The following is a 24535-nucleotide window of genomic DNA, read 5'->3' as shown; positions in this document are numbered from 1 at the left end:
ATTCTGTTTCCACAAAGAGGTTCCAGAACTCTGTTCTGGTGAGTTTCCCCAGAAAAAAATCCTGGGCAGTTCCTAAATAAATAAATACTACATCGGTCAGTGGAGGGTTGGTGGCACCAGTGAGAGATGATTGGCCTGGGGATTCCGGTACTCCTGGGGAGGGGAAGGTATGACGGTGGGAACAGGCAGAAATGGAGGCGAAGGAGATCGAGACAAGATAGTGCTCGACCACCTTCCAGCCTGTGTCCCATCCCGATGGTGACAGGTAGCGGGGCAAGGCGAAATTACTCGCCTCCGTCACTGGTGTTATGTAATGCCAGGTCCATTAATAATAAGACCTCCATCCTCCGGGAATTCCTGCTTGAGCAGGATATGGACCTGGCATGCGTGACCGAGACCTGGGTTCGCGATGGAGAGACCGTAGCTCTCTCCCAGATGGCGCCCCCGGGATACTCGGTCTTTCACCAGTCGCGGACTAGCGGGCGGGGGGGAGGGGTGGCCCTGTTCATTCGAGAGGCTTACTCCTTCCGGGCCCTCCCGACTCCGGAGATCAAGGGCATTGAGTGTGCCGGCCTGGCGTGGGATGTTGGGGAGGGGTTGGCGATCTGGCTGGTGTACCGACCGCCTAACGCACCGGCCAGCGCCTTACTATCACTGATGGAGGCCGCAGCAGGATGGGCATTGGAGCACCCGAGGCTTCTGATCCTGGGTGACTTCAATGTTCATGCCGATGACGTGACCTCCAATCAGGCGATGGACCTAGTGTCTTCCATGGCGACACTAGGACTCTCCCAAATAGTTACGACACCCACTCACCAGGCCGGTCACATGTTAGACTTGATCTTCGCGTCGGGAGTTTTAGTGAACGATCTTGCTTCTATAGCAGTGCCATGGTCGGATCACTATGCCCTCAAGGCTCGTGTGGACGTCCCACCCCAACCCCGTTTGGGCGGCGAGCTTATTTTAGCTCGCCCGCGGAGCCTGATGGACCCGGAACGGTTCCTGACGGCCCTGCGGGATCCCTGGCCCCCTGGCGATTCCCTCGATGACCTGGTGGAGTCTTGGAATAATAGGCTCACCGGGGCCATCGATGAGATCGCGCCTAGGCGTCCTCTGCGCCCTCGTTCAAGGCCGACACCCTGGTATAACCAGGGGTTGCGGCAGTTGAAACGAGGACTCAGACGACTAGAGAGGCAATGGCGGCGTACCCGAGATGAAGCGACTCGAACATCTTATAGAGAGGTTATGAAGTCCTATGAGGTGGCAGTCAAGGCCGCAAAGAAAACTTACTTTGCGGCAGAGATTGCGTCCGCAACTTCGCGCCCGGCACAACTGTTCAATACAATTCGGACTCTTACAACGCTGCCACAGGGCAGACCAAATTTTAATGAATTGGAAATTGGCTGTGAGGCTTTTGCGAATTTTTTTGCGGATAAAATCGCATCGCTCCGTTCCGACTTCCCTGCCACATTAGATACAGTTAGCGAACCCGAGGCTCCGTGCCTGTCTTCGGATTGTGTCCTGGACGGCTTCGGCGCGCTCAGCCTGGAAGAAGTTGACAGGATCCTCCTATCTGCACGCCCAACAACTTGTAAATTGGACCCATGCCCCTCCTGGCTTATTAAGACCTGCCAGAGGGAGCTAAGATATCCTATACGGGATATCATAAATAGATCCCTATTGGAGGGACATTTTCCATCGGCGCTCAAAGAGGCGGTGGTCCGTCCCCTCCTGAAGAAAACAACGTTAGATCCGACCGAATTGGCACACTACCGGCCGGTATCGAATTTGCCCTTTTTGGGCAAACTTATAGAGAGGGCAGCGGCGTTGCAGCTACAGAGCTTCCTGGAGGACGCTTCTGTCCTTGACCCCTACCAGTCTGGTTTTCGCCCGGGCCACGGGACGGAGGCGGTGCTGGTCGCCCTGGTGGATGACCTTCGGCGACATCTGGATCAAGGCGGCTCGGCGGTGCTGATATTGTTGGACCTATCGGCAGCGTTCGATATGGTCGACCATCGGCTCCTGGCGTGCCGCCTTGCCGACGCAGGGATTCAGGGGTTGGCCTTGCAATGGCTTTCCTCTTTCCTTGACGGTCGGGGACAAAGGGTGGCGATTGGGGAGGAACTGTCCCAGAGGCACACGCTTGAGTGTGGGGTGCCTCAAGGGGCAGTGCTTTCCCCGATGTTATTTAACATCTATATGCGCCCCCTTGCCCAGATGGCCCGAGGGTATGGGCTGGGTTGCCATCAATATGCTGATGACACCCAGCTCTATCTGCTTATGGACGGCCGGCCCGCCTGCGCCCCAGAAAATCTGGACCGGGCGTTACAGGCAGTGGCTAGGTGGCTTAGGCTGAGTGGGCTGAAGCTGAACCCGGCGAAGACAGAGGTCCTTTGCTTAGGTCGCTGCGGCCCGGGAAGGGAACTCCCCCTGCCAGTTTTTGACGGCGCTCCATTAACAGCGTCGGGCAGGGTTAAGAGCCTGGGGGTGCTGTTGGAGCCTTCATTGACGATGGAGGCTCAGATAGCAGCCACTGCCAAGTCCGCTTTTTTTCATCTTAGGCGGGCGAGGCAGTTGGCCCCCTTCCTGGAACGTGACGACCTGGCAACAGTGATCCATGCTACGGTCACCTCGAGGCTGGACTACTGTAATGCCCTCTACATGGGGCTACCCCTGTGCCGAACCCGGAAACTGCAGTTGGTGCAGAACGCTGCTGCCCGGCTGTTATTAGGGCTCCCAAGATGGGAGCACATTCGACCGGGGCTCCAGGGTCTGCACTGGCTGCCAGTAATATTCCGAGTCCGGTACAAGGTGTTGGTTATGACCTTTAAAGCCCTATATGGCCTAGGACCTGCCTACCTTAGGGACCGTCTCTTCCCACATGTTCCCCAGAGAGTACTACGTTCAGGTTCACAAAACCTGTTGGTAGTCCCCGGGCCAAAGGAGGCCCGCCTAAAATCCACCAGGGACCGGGCCTATTCAATAACGGCACCTTATTGGTGGAACCAGCTGCCGGAGGAGGTGCGGGCCCTGCGGGATCTAGGGCAATTCCGCAGGGCCTGTAAGACAGTCCTCTTCCGGCAGGCCTATGATATTAACTGACAATGTAAAATATCCTGGATGAAAAATGTATCTATAGGCCGCCGGTTTTTATTCTATCTTTTTACTAAATTATGATTTAATGGTATTTTAATTGTTTAAACTGAAATTGTTTTAATTATTGTGTTGTAAGCCGCCCTGAGACACCTAGGTGAGAAGGGCGGGGTATAAATCTTAATATAAATAAATAAATAAATAAATAAATAAGCCCCTTTCTAATTAGAGAGCCAGAGCCCTTATTCTTACTTTTAGCAAGTTTTATGGCTCATATCATTTAAACAGTTACAAACCCAGAACATATTTGTGTTGTCTTGCTGTATTTTCAAGTGACATTATAGAAACTAAAAATATAAAGTGGAACAACAGGAGCATTCTGTATTTTTGGTGGTAAGTAAAACCATGAACATGAACAATGGAATGGACAGAATAATTAGAGTGGCAAAAAGTAGACATCTAAATTCTCCTTTGAGCTGAGCTTCTTTTATTATTGCTCATGAAAGCAATTGGTTACCAGCCTTTCTCTTGATTTCCCTATCATTTTGCTTGGCCTTATTCTTCATGCTGGTTCAATTGCTGCCACCTCCACATGAGCACTGCTCATCCCCATTATGGCATTCCAAGTAGTAACATCTAAAAGCTTGTTGCGGTGTGCATCATCCATCAAGATGCATGCACATGTCAGCACTTGCTAGCAAGAGGACAGTTTATTCCCTTGAAAAGGTGGACATAGTAACTTCCAGGTATAATGGATTCCATGTGAAGGCCCACTGCACAGTGGATTATTTTTTGTTGACAGTCTTAGGGAACTGGCCTTTTCAATACCTGTAAAGTAGCTGTGTGGGCCAGTTATTAATCTGTGAATTTTCCACATCACTCTGATATTATACATTAAATTGAAAGCAGCAGAAGGCTGGCAGAGTCAGAGCATGAAAAATGGGTTCAGAATGTGGAAGCAGATACAGAGACTGAAATGTTCAAAGAAGCACAGAAATGATATGTGTTTTTACTATAAGTCAGGAGCATTCAAATGGATTCTCAGCATCCAAAGGAGACACCCTGTGCCAAACTCTTTTGAAGCTAGAGACAAGGAATACTTGAAGGTAATGAGAGAGGGGGGACTTCTTCTGGTTGTTTGTGCACATTATGTTTACTTTGCTAATGCTTCTGATCAAACTGGCAAAACCTGTTCACCAGAGATGAAAGTGAGGAAGAACAGGACATGCAGCCATCTTTTTTTTTAATGCCTTCACATCTCTGGGGAAGGGTGGGCATTTATCATCTCTCTCCAGTCTGAGTTTGAAAAACCATTTGCCATGTGGCACATATGACAGCATTCTGACAAACACAAATCTGAAATACTGTGTGATGCACAGAACCAGTCACTTAGTTCTTAGGCTTGTGGCTGTACTTATACGTTACTGCTTTCCATTCTCTCATATTTAATTTTTTTTTCTGAGATAAAAATAGGAGCTTTTTTATTGTCATTATGCCCATTTATGTATAGTTACAGTAAACAATTTCTTAATCAAACTTGATTTAACAGTTGGGATGTGTGTTAGAAATCTGATCATGTAGAATTGTATTATGAAAGCTAGGTGAGGAAGAGAATCTCCTATGGCTACCAGTGAGTTATGGGTCAATTTCAGTTATCTAAGAAGTCCTACAGAGTTTGCCCTCTGCTTCCGTGAGTTATAGCTCCTTCATGCACTTTCAGTTCAAAGAATGAATCACAGCTGCCCATGAGATATATTTTATTTTATTTGTTCAATTTCTTCTATAAGGATATTGCTATCAATAGTCAAAGGCAGAGACAAAATCCTCACTTTGAGAATGTAGGTAGGTAGGCTATTGTGGAATGAAGGAGGTAATTCCAAAAGGGAATTAAATTATTATTGCATATTTTCTGCATCAGGAATCTTTGAAGAGGTGGAGAAAGTGAGTTTGTATACTACTGTGATTGTATTATCTTGATTCACAAAGCACCATTGAGGTTGTGTATACCTACTGCACAACTTACTGATACTTCCCATGTTAGGGTAGAAAAGGAGCTGAAAGACAACAGCTGCTACAGCACTCAAGATGTCAGAAGTAGTAGGACTTCATGGTGCCTTCACATATAGTTTTTGGAATCTGAGAACTGTTACACTGCAGCTTTCCCCCTGTGCTTCTGTGAGACACCTGTGCTATGTGGGATGAGTGGATTTTTTCCTACACCAGGGTCATAATAAGCACCTTGAAGTCTGAAAACGTTGATATAACTTCAGCATATGCTATTGTGGACACGTGTAGTGGGCTCTAATTAAGCAGAGGTGAAGTTATGTAGGAAAAAAAATACAAACATTTGGGTCAAAGGGCCATGAAATGGAGAAAATCCTGATTAAGACATAATTATGTTAAGAGGGGCTGTAGCTCAGTGATAGAACATCCCCTTGACATGCAGAATGTACAGGTTTCCAGCTAGAAGGGTAAGGTGGGAGGTGATGAGAAAACTTCCACCTGAGAACCTGAAGAGATGCTGCCACTCTCTGTAGACTGACTTGAATGGACCAATGGTCTGATTCATTATAAGGCAACTTCATGTGTGGTCATATGTATGTATATAAAATTCAAATTTCATAGAATCATAGACTTGGAGGAGGTCTCCAGGGTCATCTAGTCCAACCTCTGCACAATGCAGGAAACTCGCAGATACCTCCCCCCACACCCCCAGTAACACCCAGAAGATGCCCAAAGAAAATAAAAGAAAATCCTTCAAGATTCCTGGCAGAACTGGCCTGGAGAAAAATTGCTGCCTGATCCCAAAGTGGCAAACAGCATTTCCCTTGTCATGTAAGAAAGGGCCATGGTCACTAAAGCATTGATGCAGCCCTTCCTGCCCTTCTCATTACCTGCTAAGTTCATGGAATCAACATTGCTGTCAGATGGCCATGTAGACTCTGTTGAAAAACCTTCTTCCACCTCCCAAGGAAGCCTGTTCCACTGAGGAACCACACTAACTAACTGTTCCTAATGTTTAGTCGAAAACTCTTCTGATTTAATTTCAACCCACTGGTTTTGGTCTGAACTTCTGGGGTGATAGAAAACAACTCCACGCCATCCTCTCTGACAACTGTTCAAGTACTTGAAGATGGTCTCCTCTCCAGGCTAAACAAACCCAGCTCCTTCAGCCTTTCCTTGTAGGATTTGGTCACCAGACCTCTCACCATCTTTGTTGCCCTCCTCTGGACATTTTCTAACTTGTCTATAACCTTCTTAAATTGTGGCGCCCCAAACTGAACATAATATTCTAGGTGAGGTCTCACCAAAGCAGAGTAAAGTGGTATCGTCACTTCATGTGATCTGGACACTATACTTCTGTTGATACAGCCCAAAATTGCATTTGCCTTTTTAGCTACTGCATTACACTACTGACTCATGTTCACTATATGGTCTACTAAAACCCCTAGATCCTTTTCACACATACTGCTGCTAGGACAAGTTCCCCCCCCCCATCCTGTAATTATACATTTGATCTTTCCTACCTATATGTAGAACTTAAGATATATCTCTGTTAAAATTCATTTTATTTGTTGTAGCCCTGTTTTCCAGCCTGGCAAGATCATCCTGTATCCTGACTCTGTCTTCTACTGCAGTGTTTCCCATTTGCAGAGTTGTGACCTGGTATCGGGCCATGGAAGCCTCACTACCGGGTCACAAGAAAAGCCAAAGCTAGCCCCACCCCCAGCAAAGCTAGTCCTCTGCTCTGCTTCCTTCCTTCCCCCATCTCTCTATTGTGCAGAGAAAAGCTAGACTTGAAGACTGACACAAGCTGCAAAGTCTGACCTCTGTTTGGCTTCCTTCCTTCCCCCATCTCTGTGTTGCGCAGAGAGGAGCTCGGCTGCCCCTCTTTCCTTCTCCCTGCCTCTTAGTGGTTAAGAGAAAAGCTGGAGTCCACTGGCGCTTTAGGCCCATGAAGTGTTCTTCAAGGTATGAGCTTTCATGTGCCTTGCAGTATGCTCTTTTGGGGAGATTTCTCCAGGAGGCCTGGGCAGCAAAGAAGAATGTGTGTGTTTTTTACAGCTGGGAGGGGCGGGGAGTGGGCATTCCAGTAGCCCACTCATTACCAAATGACCCCTGGGCAGAATTGTTGCTGGCTGGGGTCATCTGATGGTGAGAAAGGCTCCCCCCACTTCTTTCTTTCTTTCCCTGCAAGTGATGCTCTTTCTGTATTCTTGGTGCTGGGATGGGATGGGTGGAAGCAACAGTGGGAGGGCTTCTAATGCCCTGGCCCCACTGGTAGACATTCTGGTGCTTTTGGGGCATTGTATGAGAGAATTTTGGACTGGGTAGTCCATTGGCCTGATCCAACATAGCTCCTCTTATGTTCTTATGTTCTTTCTTTCCATGTCTTCTTTTCCTCTCCTTCCACTTCATTCTTTCCCTTTCTTTCCTTCCATTTTTACTGGATGAAACTTTTCTGTTTATCATACTGTTGTTGCAGACATAGGAGCTCTGCCAATGAAAAGTTGGCACCCCCAGTTGTAGCCAGCTGGCCTTTCTATGAGATTTCTGTGTGAGAGGTGTGGGGCAGAAAGAGATTATTGGGAGATTACTGTAGTATATCTCAACAGCACTGGAAGTAATGGTACTATGAACTTTGTACCATTTTACTGGTCCTGCTTTTAACAGCTGTCTGACACCAAAATTAAACTCCTCCTGTAGATATTAAAAAGGATGAAAGAAGTTCACTAGCTAAATATCTGCAAAACAGGTTGCTTTTAAAGACATGGGAAACACAGCCAGTAAAAAGCTTCAGGCCCCTCATAAATATCCTTTTTGGGATAACTACAGAAAAACTTGTATGAACTTCATATAATTTGAAATTAATTCATTAATTGCAGTACAATTCCTTGCTACATTTCACAGCAATTTATCAGTGTTTTGGCCAAGGAAAAGTATGAAAAATAGCTGTCAAAATATTTTCTTGAAACCAAGCAAGCTTGTTTATAGCTTGAGTCAGGGTTCCAGTAGTAGCAGCTGAAGGAAGGGCCTACTAAATGTTTCAGCATATTTTGAGGTAGAGCAGCTGCCAGGGCCCAGTGTGGGTGATACACAGTGCTGTCATTCCTGATGGTAATGGCAACAGCACTCCCAACTGCATACACTGGCCAGTGCTGTTGAGGAAGGGGTGTGTAGGTGGTGCAGGCAATTGAACATGGGCATTAGGAGTGCTTGGAAGCTGGAGAAGAACACACAAACAGATAGGTGCATGCAGGTGTGGGAGTGGAAAGAGAGGACCACCCACTTTCCACCCCTATTTTGGCTCAGCGTGAGTTTCAGAGAGATTTTTCTGAAAATGAAGTTACTTCAGAAGAAGAGGCAGGTTTGGGGGAGTGCCCTGGATATGACATCACAGGAAAAGGTGGAGTTTTGGTTCAGTGTGCCCTGGAAGTGACATCACTTGGCCTTTAACACCACAGGAAATGACATAATTCCTCTCTTCCAGCTCCACCCCCAAAGTCTCTTGGCTCCACCCCCAAATTTTAGTGGGCCATGAAGGAGAAGTGTAAAAATAACCGGGCCACAGGAAAGAAAAATTTGAGAAACCCTGTTCTACTGTATTTGTGACCCCTCCCAATTTAATATAATCTGCAAATTTAATAAGCATTCTCTCTGTTCCTTCATCAAAATCATTTATAAAGATGTTGAACAAAACAGGTCCCAGTACAGATTCTTGAGGCACCCTACTTGTTACTCCTCTCCAAGACGATAAGGAGAGGATAAGGGACATCCACTCACTGGGTATGATCTGTTAACCAGTTACAGATCCACCTAACAGTAATAGGAACCACATTTTACCAACTTGTCAATAAGAATGTTATGTGGAACTTTATCAAAAACCTTACTGAAATCAAGATAAACTATGTCTACAGCATTCCCCTGATCCAGGAAGGTATTCACTTTCTCAAAAAAAGAGATAAGGTTAGTCTGATATGACTTGTTCTTAGGAAACCAGTGCTGGCTGTTAGCAATGACAGCCATCTTTTCTAAATGCTCAAGGACTGACAGATTGATGATTAGTTCTAAAACATTTCCAGATATGTATGTCAAGCTGATGGGTTGGTAGTTACCTAGATCCTCCTTTCCCCCTTTCTTGAAGATGGGTAAAACATTCGCCCACCTCCAGTCTTCTAGCACCTCACCTTTTCTCCAAGAATTCTCAGAAATAATGGCTAGAGGCTCAGAAATTATGTCGGCAAGTTCTTTTAGTACCCTTGGATGCAGTTCATCTGGCCCTAGTGACTTAGTTTCATTTAAAGGAACTAGGTGTTTATGTACTACCCAATGCTTATCCTAGGCTGCAAAACCCTTCCCTCATCAGGTGTGTTATGTTTTTGCCACATTGAACACCTTTTCCCTAGCAACTGAGGAAAAGTGGGCCTATCATGTCCTTGCTCTTTTTCTTACTTTAAGCATAAGAAAAGAACCCTGTTTTGTTGTTTTCAGCTTTAGCTTCCCTAACTTTCTCTCTGCAAGCAGTGGTTTATATTCATCCTTGGTTATTCATCCTATGGACTCTCCTTCCATTTCCTAAATGAGTCTTTATTTCTCAAGTCTTTAGAGAGCTGTTTATGGAGCCATCTGGGCTTCTTTAGGCTCCTCCAATTTTTCCTTCACATTTGTGATTGTGCCTTCAATATTTTGCCTTTGAGAAACTTCCACTCCTTTTGAACTCCCCTCTCCTTAAGTATTTCTAGCAGTGGGATTCTACCTAGCATAACTTTAGTTGATCTTTGCTTTCCTGAAGTACGACCTATATGTCTGACTATGTACAGCTTTCCCCATCCCTAAGACTGTAAATTCCAAAATTACATGGCCACTACTACCAAAGTGCCCACTACTTTCACCTTGTGAATTTATTCAAGAAAAGTACAGAGATCTTTTATAATAGCTGTTATTCCGTATTTTTGCTAACAACCACAATGGCTGACAAATCTGAGGTCCTTTCTTAAGTTCTTGAGTGATGGGTTCAAATTCTTAGTGAATACTAATTCAACAATTTCACACTGGTCTCTGCCTTTGATGCTCCTTTGCTGTGAATAGCAACTTTTAGGTTAGCAACAGCATGCCCTGGGCAGTGTTCCCTCTAAGCTGAGTTAGTGTGAGCAATCTCACAGTTTTTTAGCCTCTGGCTCACACATTTTTGTCTTGACTCAGGAAAAACGGCCCCAGAGCAAGCTAATTTATGCAGTAGCTCACAACTTTTCTGTCAGTAGCTCACAAAGTAGAATTTTTGCTCACAAGATTCCATAGCTTAGAGGGAGTATTGGTCCTGGGAGGCTGAAATGTTCTCCTTCTTGTTTATGAATACACAATTTTTTTCCTACAAATCTAAAACTAGCACATCAGAGGATAAGGTTTAGGGTAGCTCCTTTTCTTGTATATTACTTCCAGCGACCTTATATGGAGTAGTGTTCAAAAATATGACCTTACTTACATGAAGTGGGTTACTGTTCACAATACATTCACCAGTTTTACCACCTGAATCTGTGGACTATGTAGAATTACTTCTTTTTAATTTATCTCTTGAAAACCTCAACATTTCAGAAAGTATCGGTACACCATGTAAATAAAACTATAATCCCTTAGAGGAAACGCACTGTGGAATTAAGAAATAACTGCAAACCTTTTCTTGTGCACAGACAGCCCCCAGTCTCAAACAGCTCCTCACCCACAGTAATGCAGCATCTGATTTGAACATGGACACTGGTACTGGAGTTTATAATAAACCCAAATGCCAACTTTGCTGCCACATATACCCAGACAACACAATCACTGGACCTAAGAACATCAACTACACCATCTCAAGCTTATTTACATGCTCGTCTTCTGACACTGTGTATTCCATTAAATGCCAACAATACCCTTCAGTTCTCTACACAGGGCAAACAGGTCAAACCCTATGCCAAAGGATAAATAGACATAAATCTAACATCAAGAATTGCAGGATGAGAAACCTGTAGGAGAACTCTTCAGCCTTCCAGGACATTCAGTGGGTGACCTCAAATGAACTGTTTTATTGCAAAGGAACTTCAAGAACAGACTAGAAAAGGGAAATTGCTGAGTTGCAAGTTATTACAGCACTCAGAACACTGGAATCCCCAGGACTTAACAGAAATATTGGTATCTTATCTCACTGCATATGCTAACCTCATTCAGCCCTTAGTTCTGTATTCTCATCAACCCCCCAGAAGGGCAATATGTCTTCTTTATTTTATTTCTTATTTGGAATAATAGATTAGAATAGTAAAATGTAGTGTAATTTGGAATGGAAGATTATAATGTATTTCTGTGGTCTGGGGACAGGGGATATAACTCCACATAGCCAGTTGCTCCACTTCAAAGAAGGTACTGAAAGGCGCCTCCATGCTTGAGAGGAGATGGATGGAGCATAGATCCCAGTTAATTACTTTGTGTATTCTACAATTAAGGATACATCTGGCCATTAATCTCCAATTTTTACATATTTATTTCCTTTACTATGTTCCCCCTGAAATTAAACACAAATGGTAACCATATAAACTAAGCTTGTTATTCCTATTTGTTCCTTGAATCTGTTAAAAATCTTTATTGTGCTGTATGCTGATTTACTTCTCACCCTCTACCTGTATGTTTGGGCTGGTAATTTCCATTTCATTGTATCTGAAAAGGTGTGCATGCACATGGAAGCTTATACTTTGAATAAAACTTCGTAGCCACTGAACTCAAACTTTGTTCAACTGCAAACCCAGATTCCAGTCTTTGGATCATTATAATGTTAAGCTTTAATACCTTGCCATTTTCTTTGAGGTTTGTAAAGATTCAAGCTTTGTAAATTTTTAATCATTTTAATGTGTTTTTCTGAGCACCCTTTCCTGCCCCTGCTCCCACCTACCAGAATAGGAAAACTTCAAAGCAGCTTTCTGATGCAGCCACAAGAAGATACTGCCATTAAAAAAGTGTGTGGGGGGGAGGACCCCTCTACATTTATATGATTCCATGACAGGATGTACGTTTTTAATGGAATTCTAAAGGAATACAGACTACTGCCTTGCCTTTTATTGCAAGTATGCAATTAGATAGTGACATCAGATATAAGTAAACCTATTTATTTACTGCAGATCTGTGCTACAGGAAATGTTTAATAAGCAGAATATTGAATAATCTTGCAGAGAGTGATTAACAGCATCTGTTGGCAGATACACAAGCTGGTCTGTTAGAAAAGCTTTACTGCACTGTGATGTTCTCATGATAGGGATGAGTGGATTCCTACAACTCTCTGCCCTTTAGGGTTTATTTCAAGAATTTGATCCAAAGATCAATGGAGCTGAACTCCCAGCAGCAGAGGTGGAATAGTTCCTCCTCTACTTTTCTTAACTCCATTTTCTCCTGAGAGGACACTGTGGGAAAAGCATCTTACATCTTCAAATCACAGTTAACTTAGCTTCAATAAGGTTGCTCTTTCGTAGAATCATAGAGTTGGAAGGGACCTCCAGGGTCATCTAGTCCAACTCCCTGCACAATGCAGGAAACATACAAATATCCCCCTAAATTCACAAGATCAGCATTGCTGTTAGATAGCCAGAACGCCTCTGTTAAAAAAACTACCAAGGTTAAAACATGTGACTTCTAACCATACACTGGGTCATACAATAATATTTTTAAGTCTGATTTCAAGAATATGCTGGTGGCATCACATTGTATGAACTGAACAGACTTGTTCATCTGCTTTTTCTTTAAGTTATTTATTTATTTAATTGGATTTATATCCCATCCTCCCCGCCGAAGCAGGCTTAGGGCAGCTCACAACACATGGCATACAATAAAACATTTACATTAAAAAGTATTAAAAACAGCTTAGGAACAATTTGGTGCTAGTTTCAGTACAGATTAAGATGGCGTTCAAAGATCTTAAGCATCCCCTAGATCTAACATCTCGGTAATGGAGGTCAGCATCTCAGTTAAATGCTAACTGAAACAGTGTCATTTTACAGGCCTTGTGGAAATTAGGAAAAAAAAGTTTCTGTTTTTGTATTTATTTGTTTTAAATACTGTACTCTGCTTTTCAGCATGTCATACACCTAAGGCAGCAGGTAGAACTGTAAAAAAGTGTTTAATATAACTGGGAGTAACTATATTATTGTTCTATCTTTGAATAGTAGAGGCATGCAATTGGATATTCCTCAACCAAAATAATATCCCAAATCAGCTGTTTTGGGTAAGTTTGAAGATATGCAAAAGATCCCCAACATTCCAGAAATTCCAGAAGATATGAAAATTTGTGCTGGAATTTCTGGAGTGTTTGGGGGCTTCAGGGAGGAAAAAGAGAAAGCTAGCCTCAGAAACAGTAGCTTGCAGCTGCCCCTCAGGTAGACCTGGCATCCACCTGTGTCTCTAGGCCTCTCCCCACAACTGGCATCAGACCCTCCTCCACAGCCAGAAAATGTTGAGTGAGCTGGTGGGCTCCTGGAGTTGGCTCATGATCACAGCACCTAAGTGCAGAGGCAATGTCAATGTGTATGCTTCCTCCATGTTATCAGCATTCCCAGTCACATGGAGATGAGTGTATGAGCAGACACTGCCTCTGTGTGAAAGCATTACTAATAGTTATGTTTTGTGATCTGGTCTAAGAAGTTTATGCCTAGGAGACTTTGCCTCTAATTCTGGGTAATATTTCTACTGGAATGGCTTCATTGGACCAACAGGTCACTACTGTAGAGGCAGGGTTTTTAAGCTTATGCTGTACTTATTGTACTGGTCTTATTGTAATTTGTTTTAATCTTATTGTTTTATTTTTATTGTAATCTGTTTTAACAATTTTAATTGTTGTTTGATGTAACCTGCCTTGAACCTGCTTTGTGGGAAGGGCAGGATATAAATAAAATATAAAGTAAAATATAAATATAAATAAATATCCCTTGATATTTAACCAAATAGGTATTCCTTCCCATAAAGGGAATTATTTAGCAGCTGAAAGTAGAAAGCAAAGAGAAGACAAGGACAAGCTGTGTGCTAGTTGCTGAAAAACATCACTGTGTCTCTTGATTTCTGTGGATTACAGGAGAGTCTTAGGACTCTTTTTAAAATAGCCCAACAGCCAAATGAAGTGATTGAGGGCATTAACATCATGGAGAGTTTCCTCTATGTGCTAGCTTTTCATTAAAGACCATTTAAATATTGCAAACATCTTTGCCAAACTTGCCTCTTCTTCAAAAAGATGATCCCCTGAAGGGTATTGCAAAGGGATCCTTGTCAAGCAGTATCAGATCTGAAAGACACCCCTGTGGTGCTGATAGATTCTAGTTTTAGCAGCTCAGTCCATCAATGAAAAGATGACTGCTTTTGAAATCCAAACTGAAAAGATATTACCTGTTTGAAGAACTGAATGATGTAACAACCTTGCAAGTTGCATAGATATTTTTCCTTACCCACATAAAATATATCTTTACCTGATATTAGCCAGGTTCCATCACACATTTAGCTCTTGCTTCAACCAAAGTCTTGGTGAAACAGCTCCATTTTACAGACCCTGTGAAACTTCTAATAGGTCCCAAAGGGCCCTAATCTCAGGTGGGAGCATGTTCCACCAGGCCAGGGCCATGGCAGAAAAGGCTTTGGTCTTGGTTGAAGCTAAGTGGACATTAGAACATAAGAGAAGCCATGTTGGATCAGGCCAACGGCCCATCAAGTCCAACACTCTGTGTCACACAGTGGCAAAAAATTTTATATACACACATACACTGTGGCTAATAGCTACTGATGGACCTGTGCTCCATATTTTTATCCAAACCCCTCTTGAAGCTGACTATGCTTGTAGCCGCCACCACCTCCTGTGGCAGTGAATTCCACATGTTAATCACCCTTTGGGTGAAGAAGTACTTCCTTTTATCCGTTTTAACCTGTCTGCTCAGCAATTTCATCGAATGCCCACGAGTTCTTGTATTGTGAGAAAGGGAGAAAAGTACTTCTTTCTCTACTTTCTCCATCCCATGCATTATCTTGTAAACCTCTATCATGTCACCCCGCAGTCGACGTTTCTCCAAGCTAAAGAGTCCCAAGCGTTTCAACCTTTCTTCATAGGCAACCTTTCTTCATAGACATTCTTTGGGCTGGGAACAACCAGCAAGTAATGGTCTGCCAAGAGCAAAGCTCTCCAGTGCACATGTGCAGACTGAATGGCTCACATCCTATTGACTTCACATTTTACAGAATTTCACTGTGAGCATATAAAACGTCATTATTTAACCATTACAGATGAATAATGGAAACCTTGTAAAGCCCCTTATGAAGAGTTTTTTCTAAATCACACTTAATCTCTGTTTCATTCAAAGCAGATGTGTACTTTGTTATGTTTTCTTCAAACCTATTCATGCCATACATGAAACTACTTTGTACCAAGTTTGTCTGTCTAGCTCAGTATTCTCTATTGTAGTATGTTACTAGCTGTGCTTTTTCATGGGCTCAGATAGAGAAAGGTTTCCCAACATCTGCTCCAGAAATGATAAACTGAAGATATATTTTACCACAGAGCCACAGGCCCTCCGCTTAACTGCCACACTTCCAATTTGTGAAAAAATTTTTAGAAACTTGAAATTCATATCTCTTGTCATGGAATCATAAAGTTTGAAGGAGCCCAAAGGAATCAAATCTAATCCCTTGATTTCTTCCTCAGTATTCTTCTGTAGGAAATATATTTTTTACAAGGCTCTATGTAGGAATATAACCTTGTTTGAAAGATCCAGATATGCTGTGATAGATCAGGTATGTGTGGGGAACTCAGCTGAACACTTTTCAAGGAGAGGGGCAGGAAAAGCACTCTCTATAATCAGTTTCTCCCACCCTCTGAGACTGGTAATTGGAGCTGTTGTTGTATACCATTTGCTAGGCAAGGGTGGTACATAACAAGCAATACATGAGAGAAGATTTATGTACTTCCATAAAAGAATGTATATATTATATTTAATACATTTTATGTAGGATATTTCTGTGCTGCCTCTTAGAGTCCTTTCATGTTCCTTAGGAACCAGGACTTGTATATAAAAGAATGTATATTTTATCTATATGTGATCTATGACTAGTCCATGGTTACCCAACAAGCTTCCATGGCACAGTGGGGATTCAGACCTGGTACACCCTGGACTGGAATGGGTTAGGATTTATTTATTTATTTATTTATTTATTTATTTATTTATTTATTCCTTGCATTTACTTGTAAAGTCTGGATATGTAACCCTCTCATCTGCAGGCTGAAATAGTAGTGAGAGGTCTTAGTTTGTGCTAAGACTCATGTCTGACACCTTGTAACGCTGATTTTTCTGCATGTATGAATGAACACATGGAGCTCACAATACTGAACCAGACCACTGGCCTGTCAATGTCAGTTTTGTCAATCCTGACTGTTAGCTACTCTCCAGGGCTTCAAATGGAGGTTCTTCAGATTACCTACTACTTGATCCTTTTAAATAGAGATGCTGGGGATTAAACCTTTGCCCTTCTGCAATTTTCTGCCATGGAACCACAAGCCTTACTATCTGATTGGGTCTCAGATGCTGAAGTGAGTTCAGGGACTCTTAGGATCACGTTTAGGTTATCCAAAAAGGCATTCTCCTATTTAATTGGGGGAATTAGCTTAAGGAGACAGAACAAGGGGCAGGTATCTGGGATCTCCACCAGTGTATACCAGGATTTCCCCCCTTTAATAAACCAGGCAAATGTTCAACCAGAAAGGCTTTTTATTAAAAGATAAATGAAATGGCAATGCACACAAACAAATGCACTTAAACATATACAAGTTATCTAAGAGAAAAAAACAGAGGAGTAGGAATAGTTTATGAAAAAAGGGCTAAAATTATCAGGTCTCGTAGAGGTCCATGGAAGCAGCAGCAAAATGTCCAGTGTTTCATGGGCAGAAGAGAAGAAACCCACAAAGTGGTGGTGCATCCTGTTGGTACCAGGAATGCACACACACTGCAATGGTGGCTAGGAACTCTTAATATAGGGCAAAATTCTTCCTGGTGCAAGCTGACGTATTCACCTGAAAAACTATAATTTGATGGGCTATTCTGAGCTGGACAAAAATATATATATGAGAGGCTTGATGGGTTTTTCTGAGGTGGACTTATAGGTGAAAAAGGCTTGATGACCCTGCTAATATTGGATGGGTAGGGCTAATGGGAAAGGTGAATAGACTTAAGTGTTGCTTAACTGTCACCTAATCAAGGAAAATGGATCTAAGGGAAATGGACATAGGTGCTGATGGAGTTAATCCGGGGTGAGCCAAAAGGTCTTGGGAGACCCATTGTTCTAAATTATGCATTTCTGCAGGGTTTGGAAGTGAAATATTAGCCAGCCAGCCTATCTGACTCACTTCCAAAATACTTACCTGGGCTTGTTTCTGACACATCAATTTTGTTTCTTTTTAGGCCAGGCAATGCCCCACACATATATTTTCTGGTGACATTAAAGAAAGGTGTTTATGTCTCTAACTGCTAAACTGTGGGAGGAGAGGTTTAACTGCTAACATGTAGGCCTCTGATACTCAAATTAGACATCATGCCAAGCCACAGTTTGACTTCCAGACAGAATTCAGGCAAACAGTGATGCAGAGCAGCATGCGTGGCTTTTCAGTCTACTCAGTGCTTCCCTTTCTAAGGAGCTGTGGTCTCTAGTGATGACCATGGTTGTAACTTCAGTTGTCATGCCAAACTATAGTTGGTACCAACCACACTTTGCAAACCCATTTCAGAACCATGATTTCTAAATATCCTTATGCATGATTTGTCACAGTGTCTGAAGTAAGCCAGAGTGTGTATAAGTGTACGGAGCTCTTTTTTCTCAGGATCTAAATTATGTGATTAATGTGAGTAATTACCTGGCTAATGGGAAACCCCTGCAGCACTAATTGGTCACAAGTTTATTCAGTACAGTACTTGGAAAAGATTCTCTCTAGCAAGGTCTCTTCTTTTTTTTCCCCTTGTGCAATTAGAATGCTGCATCAGCATCATACTGTTTTTTTGACCTAAATTTCTCTAGGGAACAATTTTTTTAGAGTGTGTGTGAGCCTCAGCTAGTGTGAAGCAATTTGATGTGGTGAAGCTGAGCTAGTTTAAAAAAAAACAACAGGTAAACCTAGCCTATAATAAACATAATATAGCCATACCTTTTATTTAGCAAGTTGCATGGTATCCTGATAACACTATTGAACCAGGGTTACCATATGGTGATAAAGGAGTTCTGCCAATGGATTAGAACCATTGGAAAATAATTTCTGGGCATCTGCAACACAGCAAGGGCTGACTCATCTGCTCCACAGCCCATGTTGTAGATAGAAACTAATCACAGTTTTGCACATGTTTGGCTTTCAGATGTGTACATTATTGCTATCTCAGGGAGGGGGAAAAGAATTGTATCTTTTTTATTTGCTGTTTGGCAGTGTGGCTTTTTCATCAAGTGTGTTATTGCTACCAGTTGAGGTTTAGCCTTTTGTATGAGTGCATTCCAGACTTCCCTGAGCTTTCTGTATATGAAGATTTGTATTTGGTTGTGTATTGAATACTAATGTGGAGGTAGATGCTTTGGCTTTCAAAGCAGAAATGACAGGCCTTTAAAATAAATTCTAACATGTATTCTGAATAGGGTCGCCAGGTCCAATTCAAGAAATATCTAGGGACTTTGTTGGTGGAGCCAGGAGACTTTGGGGGTGGAGCCAGGAGCAAGGTTGTGACAAGCACAACTGGACTCCAAAGGGAGTTCTGGCCATCAGATTTAAAGAGACCGCACACCTTTTAAATGCCTTCCTTCCACTGGAAATCATGAAGAATAAGAGCACCTTCTTTGAGGGTTCATAGAGTTGAATCCCCTCGTCCAATTTTTTTGAAACTTGGAGGGTATTTTGGGGAGAGGCTTCAGATGCTATGCTGCAGATTTGGTGCCTATACCTCAAAAAACAACCTGATTACAACCTGCATAATCTCTTCAGAATCATAGAAAGTGAGACTTTCTGTCTGCAAGCGCCAAATAACACACTTGGCTCAATAGCCTGGGTATCCCCAATTAGAGAAGCCCTATACGGGGCTCAGGGGAGCCCAAGTTGCGTGCTGAGTCAAAAAAGATCAGAGGCGACACAGATAGAAGCTGTGCTCCCTGGCCGGACTAATCAAGAGATCGCAAGACGGACTTTGCCCCCCCCCACCCCTCTCTTCAGATCACCAGGCTCAGATGCCCGAGCGGCTGAATCAAACCCGAAGTTGGGACCATCTGCATCTGCACTTTAACATCATTGGGACTAACTTAACATCTTGCCATTACCAGCACCTGCACTTTAACATCACCAAGACCACCACTGGGACTGAAACTGTAAATGTTATTAATGAAGAACATCTATGGGCAGTGTGCAATTTGTCATCCTACCCAACAGACTATCTGGACTCACACCCCACGGATGAACGACGGCTATCTCACTAATAGAACCAATTTTATTATTGTTAATTAATTATTGATTATTTTACCAATCAATTAGCGATTGACTTAATATTTAGATATATATATATATAAAAAAAAAATTTTTTTCTTAACTTATTAATTAGGATGGGGGGTGGGAGGGATTATTTATTAATAAGTTTAGGAATTAATGAATTTATATGAATTTAAACTAATTGGTTGTAAGATGGATTGGGAGGGCTAACTAAATTAATTAATTTAAGACATAAGTAGTGGGTCTATTAGCCGGGAACCGGAGGGGTTGTGGTGAGGAGGGTAAATTGAAACGGCAGGTGCAAACAAATCGGGGGAGTGACACCGGTGGGTTTATCTTGGGTTCATTTTGGTTTGGTGCAGATGTTTGGCCAGGGGATTCCAGTGCTCCTGGGGAGGGGAAGATATGACGGTGGGAATAGACAAAAATATAAGGGAAGGAGACAGAGACGAAATGGTGCTCGGCCACCTTCCAGTCTACTTCCCATCCCAATGGTAGCAGGTAGTGGGACCAAGAGGAAATGCTCGCCTCTGTCATTGGTGTTATGTAATGCCAGGTCCATAAATAATAAGACCGCAACCCTTAGGGAGTTTCTGCTACGGCAGAACATGGACCTGGCTTGCGTGACCGAGACCTGGGTGAGGGACGGGGAGACAGTAGCCCTCTGCCAGATGTCCCCCCCGGGATACTCGGTCTTTCACCAATCACGGATGAGCGGGCGGGGGGGAGGGGTAGCACTACTCATACGGGAGGATTACTCCTTTCGGGCTCTCCCGGATCCAAAGATTGATGGGATTGAATGCACCGGTCTGGCATGGGATGTTGGAGAGGGGTTGGCGGTTTGGCTGGTGTACCGTCCGCCCAACGCACCAGCTAACGCCTTACCATCACTATTGGAGGCAGTGGCGGGCTGGGCGTTGGAGTACCCGAGGCTTATGGTCCTGGGTGACTTCAACGTCCATGCCGACGACACGGCCTCCACTCAGGCGATGGACCTAGTGTCGTCCATGGCGACACTGGGACTCTCTCAATTTGTCACGACTCCCACGCATCAGGCCGGGCATACATTAGACCTGATCTTTGCAGCCGGGATTTTGGTGAACGATATCGCCGGAGAAGCGGTACCATGGTCGGATCACCTAGCCCTTAAGGCCCGTGTGGGGATGCCGCCCCAACCCTGTATGGGCGGAGAGCCTATTTTGGCTCGCCCTCGGGGCTTGATGGACCCGGAACGGTTCCAAACGGCCCTAAGGGATCCCTGGCCCACTGGCAATTCCCTCGATGACCTGGTGGAAATCTGGCAGGGCCAGCTGTCCAGGGCTATCGACGAAATTGCACCCCGGCGCCCTCTGCGCCCTCGCACGAAGCTGGCTCCATGGTATACCTTGGAGTTACGCCAGCTGAAACAAGGGCTCAGACGACTAGAGAGGCAGTGGAGGCATACTCGGGACGAAGCAACGAGAACATCCTATAGAACGTTTATGAAGTCTTATGAGGTGGCAGTCAAGGCTGCAAAGAAAGATTACTTTGCAACCAAGATTGCATCTGCAAACTCGCGCCCAGCACAATTATTTAGAATAATTGGGGATCTTACAACGTTGCCACAAGGCAAACCAAATGTTAGAGAATTAGGAATAGGCTGTGAGGCATTTGCGAAATACTTTGCAGATAAAATCTCGCTGCTCCGCCAAGACCTGCCTACCACATTAGATACAGTGAGTGAAATTGAGGCTCCGTGCCTGTCTTCAGGTTTAGTGCTGGACCACTTCGACCCACTCAGCCTGGAGGAAGTCGACAGAATCCTCTCTGCTGCTCGCCCGACAACATGTGATCTGGACCCTTGCCCCTCCTGGCTGATTAAATCTTGCCAAGGGGAGCTTAGATGCCCTTTACGGGACATCATAAATAGATCCCTTTTAGAGGGGCATTTTCCAACACCTCTGAAAGAGGCTTTGGTCCGCCCTCTCCTGAAAAAAGCTACAGCAGACCCGGCCGAATTGGCGAACTACTGGCCGGTGTCCAATTTACCGTTCTTAGGTAAAATTATTGAGAGGGCCGTGGCGTTGCAGCTACAGGGGTTTCTGGATGACGCTTCTGTCTTAGACCCATGTCAGTTTGGTTTCCGGCCGGGCCATGGGACGGAGACGGTGCTGGTCGCCTTAGTAGATGACCTCCAACGGCAACTGGATCGGGGCGGCGTTGCGGTACTGATGCTGTTAGATCTGTCGGCTGCATTTGATACAGTCGACCATCGGCTACTGACGCGCCGCCTCGCCGACATTGGGGTCGAGGGGTTGGCCTTGCAATGGCTTTCCTCCTTTCTCCTAGGTCGGGGACAGAGGGTGGCTATCGGGAGCGAGCGGTCCCGGAGGCGCACACTGGATTGTGGGGTGCCCCAGGGAGCAGTTCTCTCCCCGATGCTGTTTAACATCTATATGCGCCCCCTTGCCCAGATTGCCCGGCGGTTTGGGCTGGGTTGTCATCAATATGCAGATGACACCCAGCTCTATCTACTAATGGATGGCTGGCCCGACCCCGCTCCAGGGAATCTCGACCGGGCATTACAGGCTGTAGCGACATGGCTCAGGCTGAGTGGGCTGAAGTTGAACCCAGCGAAGACAGAGGTCCTATGCGTGGGTCGCGGCGCTCTGGGAAGGGAAATAGCTCTCCCGGCCTTCGATGGTGCGCCATTGAAAGCAGCGCGCCAGGTAAAGAGTCTGGGTGTTTTACTGGAGCCTTCATTATCGATGGAGGCCCAGATAGCAGCCACTGCCAAGTCAGCATTCTTCCATCTGAGGCGGGCAAGGCAGTTGGCCCCTTTCCTTGAGCGCCGGGACCTCGCAACAGTGATCCACGCAACGGTCACCTCAAGACTAGACTACTGTAACGCCCTCTACTTGGGGCTACCTCTGTGCCGGACCCGGAAATTGCAGCTAGTGCAGAACGCGGCGGCCAGGCTGTTGTTGGGACTCCCGAAACGGGAGCATATATGGCCGGGACTACGTGAACTGCACTGGCTGCCGATTATATACCGGGTCCAGTACAAAGTGTTGGTCGTTACCTTTAAAGCCTTATATGGCCGAGGACCTGCCTACCTGAGGGACCGTCTTTCCCCATATGAACCCCAGAGAGCACTGAGGTCAACGGGGAAAAACTTAATGACTATCCCTGGGCCGAAGGAAGTTAAATATCAGAGCACCAGAATACGGGCCTTTTCGATCGCGGCCCCTACCCTATGGAACCGACTCCCCGAGGAGGTGCGGGCCCTGCGGAGCCTTGAACAGTTCCGCAGGGCCTGCAAGACCATCCTTTTTAAATCAGCATATTCGGACTGCTAAGAAAAATGGTAATTAAAGATCCGCCAATGCGGTCCAAAGATCTATACCGCAGTATAATTGTATCTACTAGACTGGTTTTTAATTTAATGTTTTAATGTTTTATTGTTCTATAATGTAATTCTAATGTTTTATTTATTATGGTGTGTTTTTATGGATTGCTGTTAGCCGCCCTGAGCCTGCCAAGGTGGGGGAGGGCGGGATATAAATGAAATTAATAATAATAATAATAATAATAAGAACATTTTAACTGGCACCTTCAACAGTACTGCCCTTTGGACCATGTAACATGCATTACAGTAATGTAACCTGGATGTGACCAGTGCATGGATTACCATGGTCACCAAAACTTTGGAACTCCATTACTCTCCACTCCCCAGGATGATTTGTCTATCTTCCTCTATTGGTGTCTTTTACCAACAAGTGAAGACATTTTTTTGTTTCATCTGGGATATCCCTAATAATGGCTAGGGATATGCCAGCTGTTTTATCCTCTTATTACTGTTGTTTATGTGTTTGTAATTGGCTGGAATGTTTTAAACTGTATTTTAACTGTGTGTCAATGTTTTCTGAAATCTGGCTGGCTGCCTTTTACTGGCTTGACTGGTTTGGGTGGCTCAGATTCTGTGATTTAGCATTGGTCCTGGGTTCTGCTTGGTTTCTGTGGTTTCACATTAGTTCTAGTGGGCTTGCAACAGTGTTTCTTGCTGAAGTTGTTTTAGCTTGGATTCTCTGATTTGGTAATGATAGTTGTGGGCTTGCCCTCATGGCTCATGAGTTCTTCTGTTATTCTCTAGTTTGACATTGGTTCTCTTGAGCATGTTGGTTCTGTTTGCAGGCAAAGACTTTTGGTCAGTGTTTGCTCTTCTGTGTTTGGCTATTGGCTTATTTGCCATGGAGAAAGCATTGAATTCCACCCCCTGGAGACAGGTAGGATGGCTAGGGACACCTTGTTCAGGGGCCCATAGAATTGGAACTTTGCTTGAAATTTGGGAGGTCTTTAGTGGATAGGCAGGACTAGGGTTCCTGCAGTTTTGGTGTCATTTGTTTGCAGAACAGCCAGTCCAGACCCTGGAAAGAGTATCCCCACAGGGAATAAGGGACTCAAAGAAATTCATATTTTTTAAAAAAGTGTATCAGATTCCAAAAACAGTATTGGGGTACCCAAATACTCCATAATAGTGATATGGGACCTGTTCCAGAAATCCAGTCCCTCCATTATGATTTTCCCCATTATAGTAGTTGTACTATGTATTTATTTCAGCTCATTTTGAGCAAGGATATCCTAAAGCAGACAAATATTGTGTGCTTTTACCAATTGCCAATGAAAATGGGGGTTATTTTATCTGGAAGTGCTTCTTTATTGTTTTCATGACTTTCCAATGGTAATCATGGAAATATTTATTTTTTGCTGGCTAATAATCTTAAAAGCATTTGAATATGTTTTCTAGTCTAGTATGCATACACCTTAAGATGCCCTTTCTTCTTTCTGTTTTTCAGGAGTTTTGATGTTGCACTGCATCATTTTCTTATCAGGTAAGTCAATTCTGTATTATCTACCACTGGATTCTGTGGTACAACAGGTTCATTTCAGGATCCTAACTCATAT

At 44.1% G+C, this 24535-nt stretch overlaps 1 protein-coding gene across 1 annotated transcript in view; it reads left to right on the top strand.

Annotated features, from left to right (window-relative positions):
• HHAT (hedgehog acyltransferase) overlaps positions 1 to 24535 on the top strand; it is a 315369-nt gene that overhangs the window by 70652 nt on the left and 220182 nt on the right. The window contains exon 8 of the mRNA XM_060247267.1: positions 24427 to 24462. Coding sequence (XP_060103250.1) covers positions 24427 to 24462 — 36 coding nt within the window. The remainder of the gene's footprint in view (positions 1 to 24426; positions 24463 to 24535) is intronic.

Source organism: Heteronotia binoei, chromosome 1 (genome assembly GCF_032191835.1).
Source record: "Heteronotia binoei isolate CCM8104 ecotype False Entrance Well chromosome 1, APGP_CSIRO_Hbin_v1, whole genome shotgun sequence".
NCBI lineage: Eukaryota > Metazoa > Chordata > Lepidosauria > Squamata > Gekkonidae > Heteronotia > Heteronotia binoei.
This window is presented reverse-complemented; position numbering and strand designations above follow the sequence as displayed.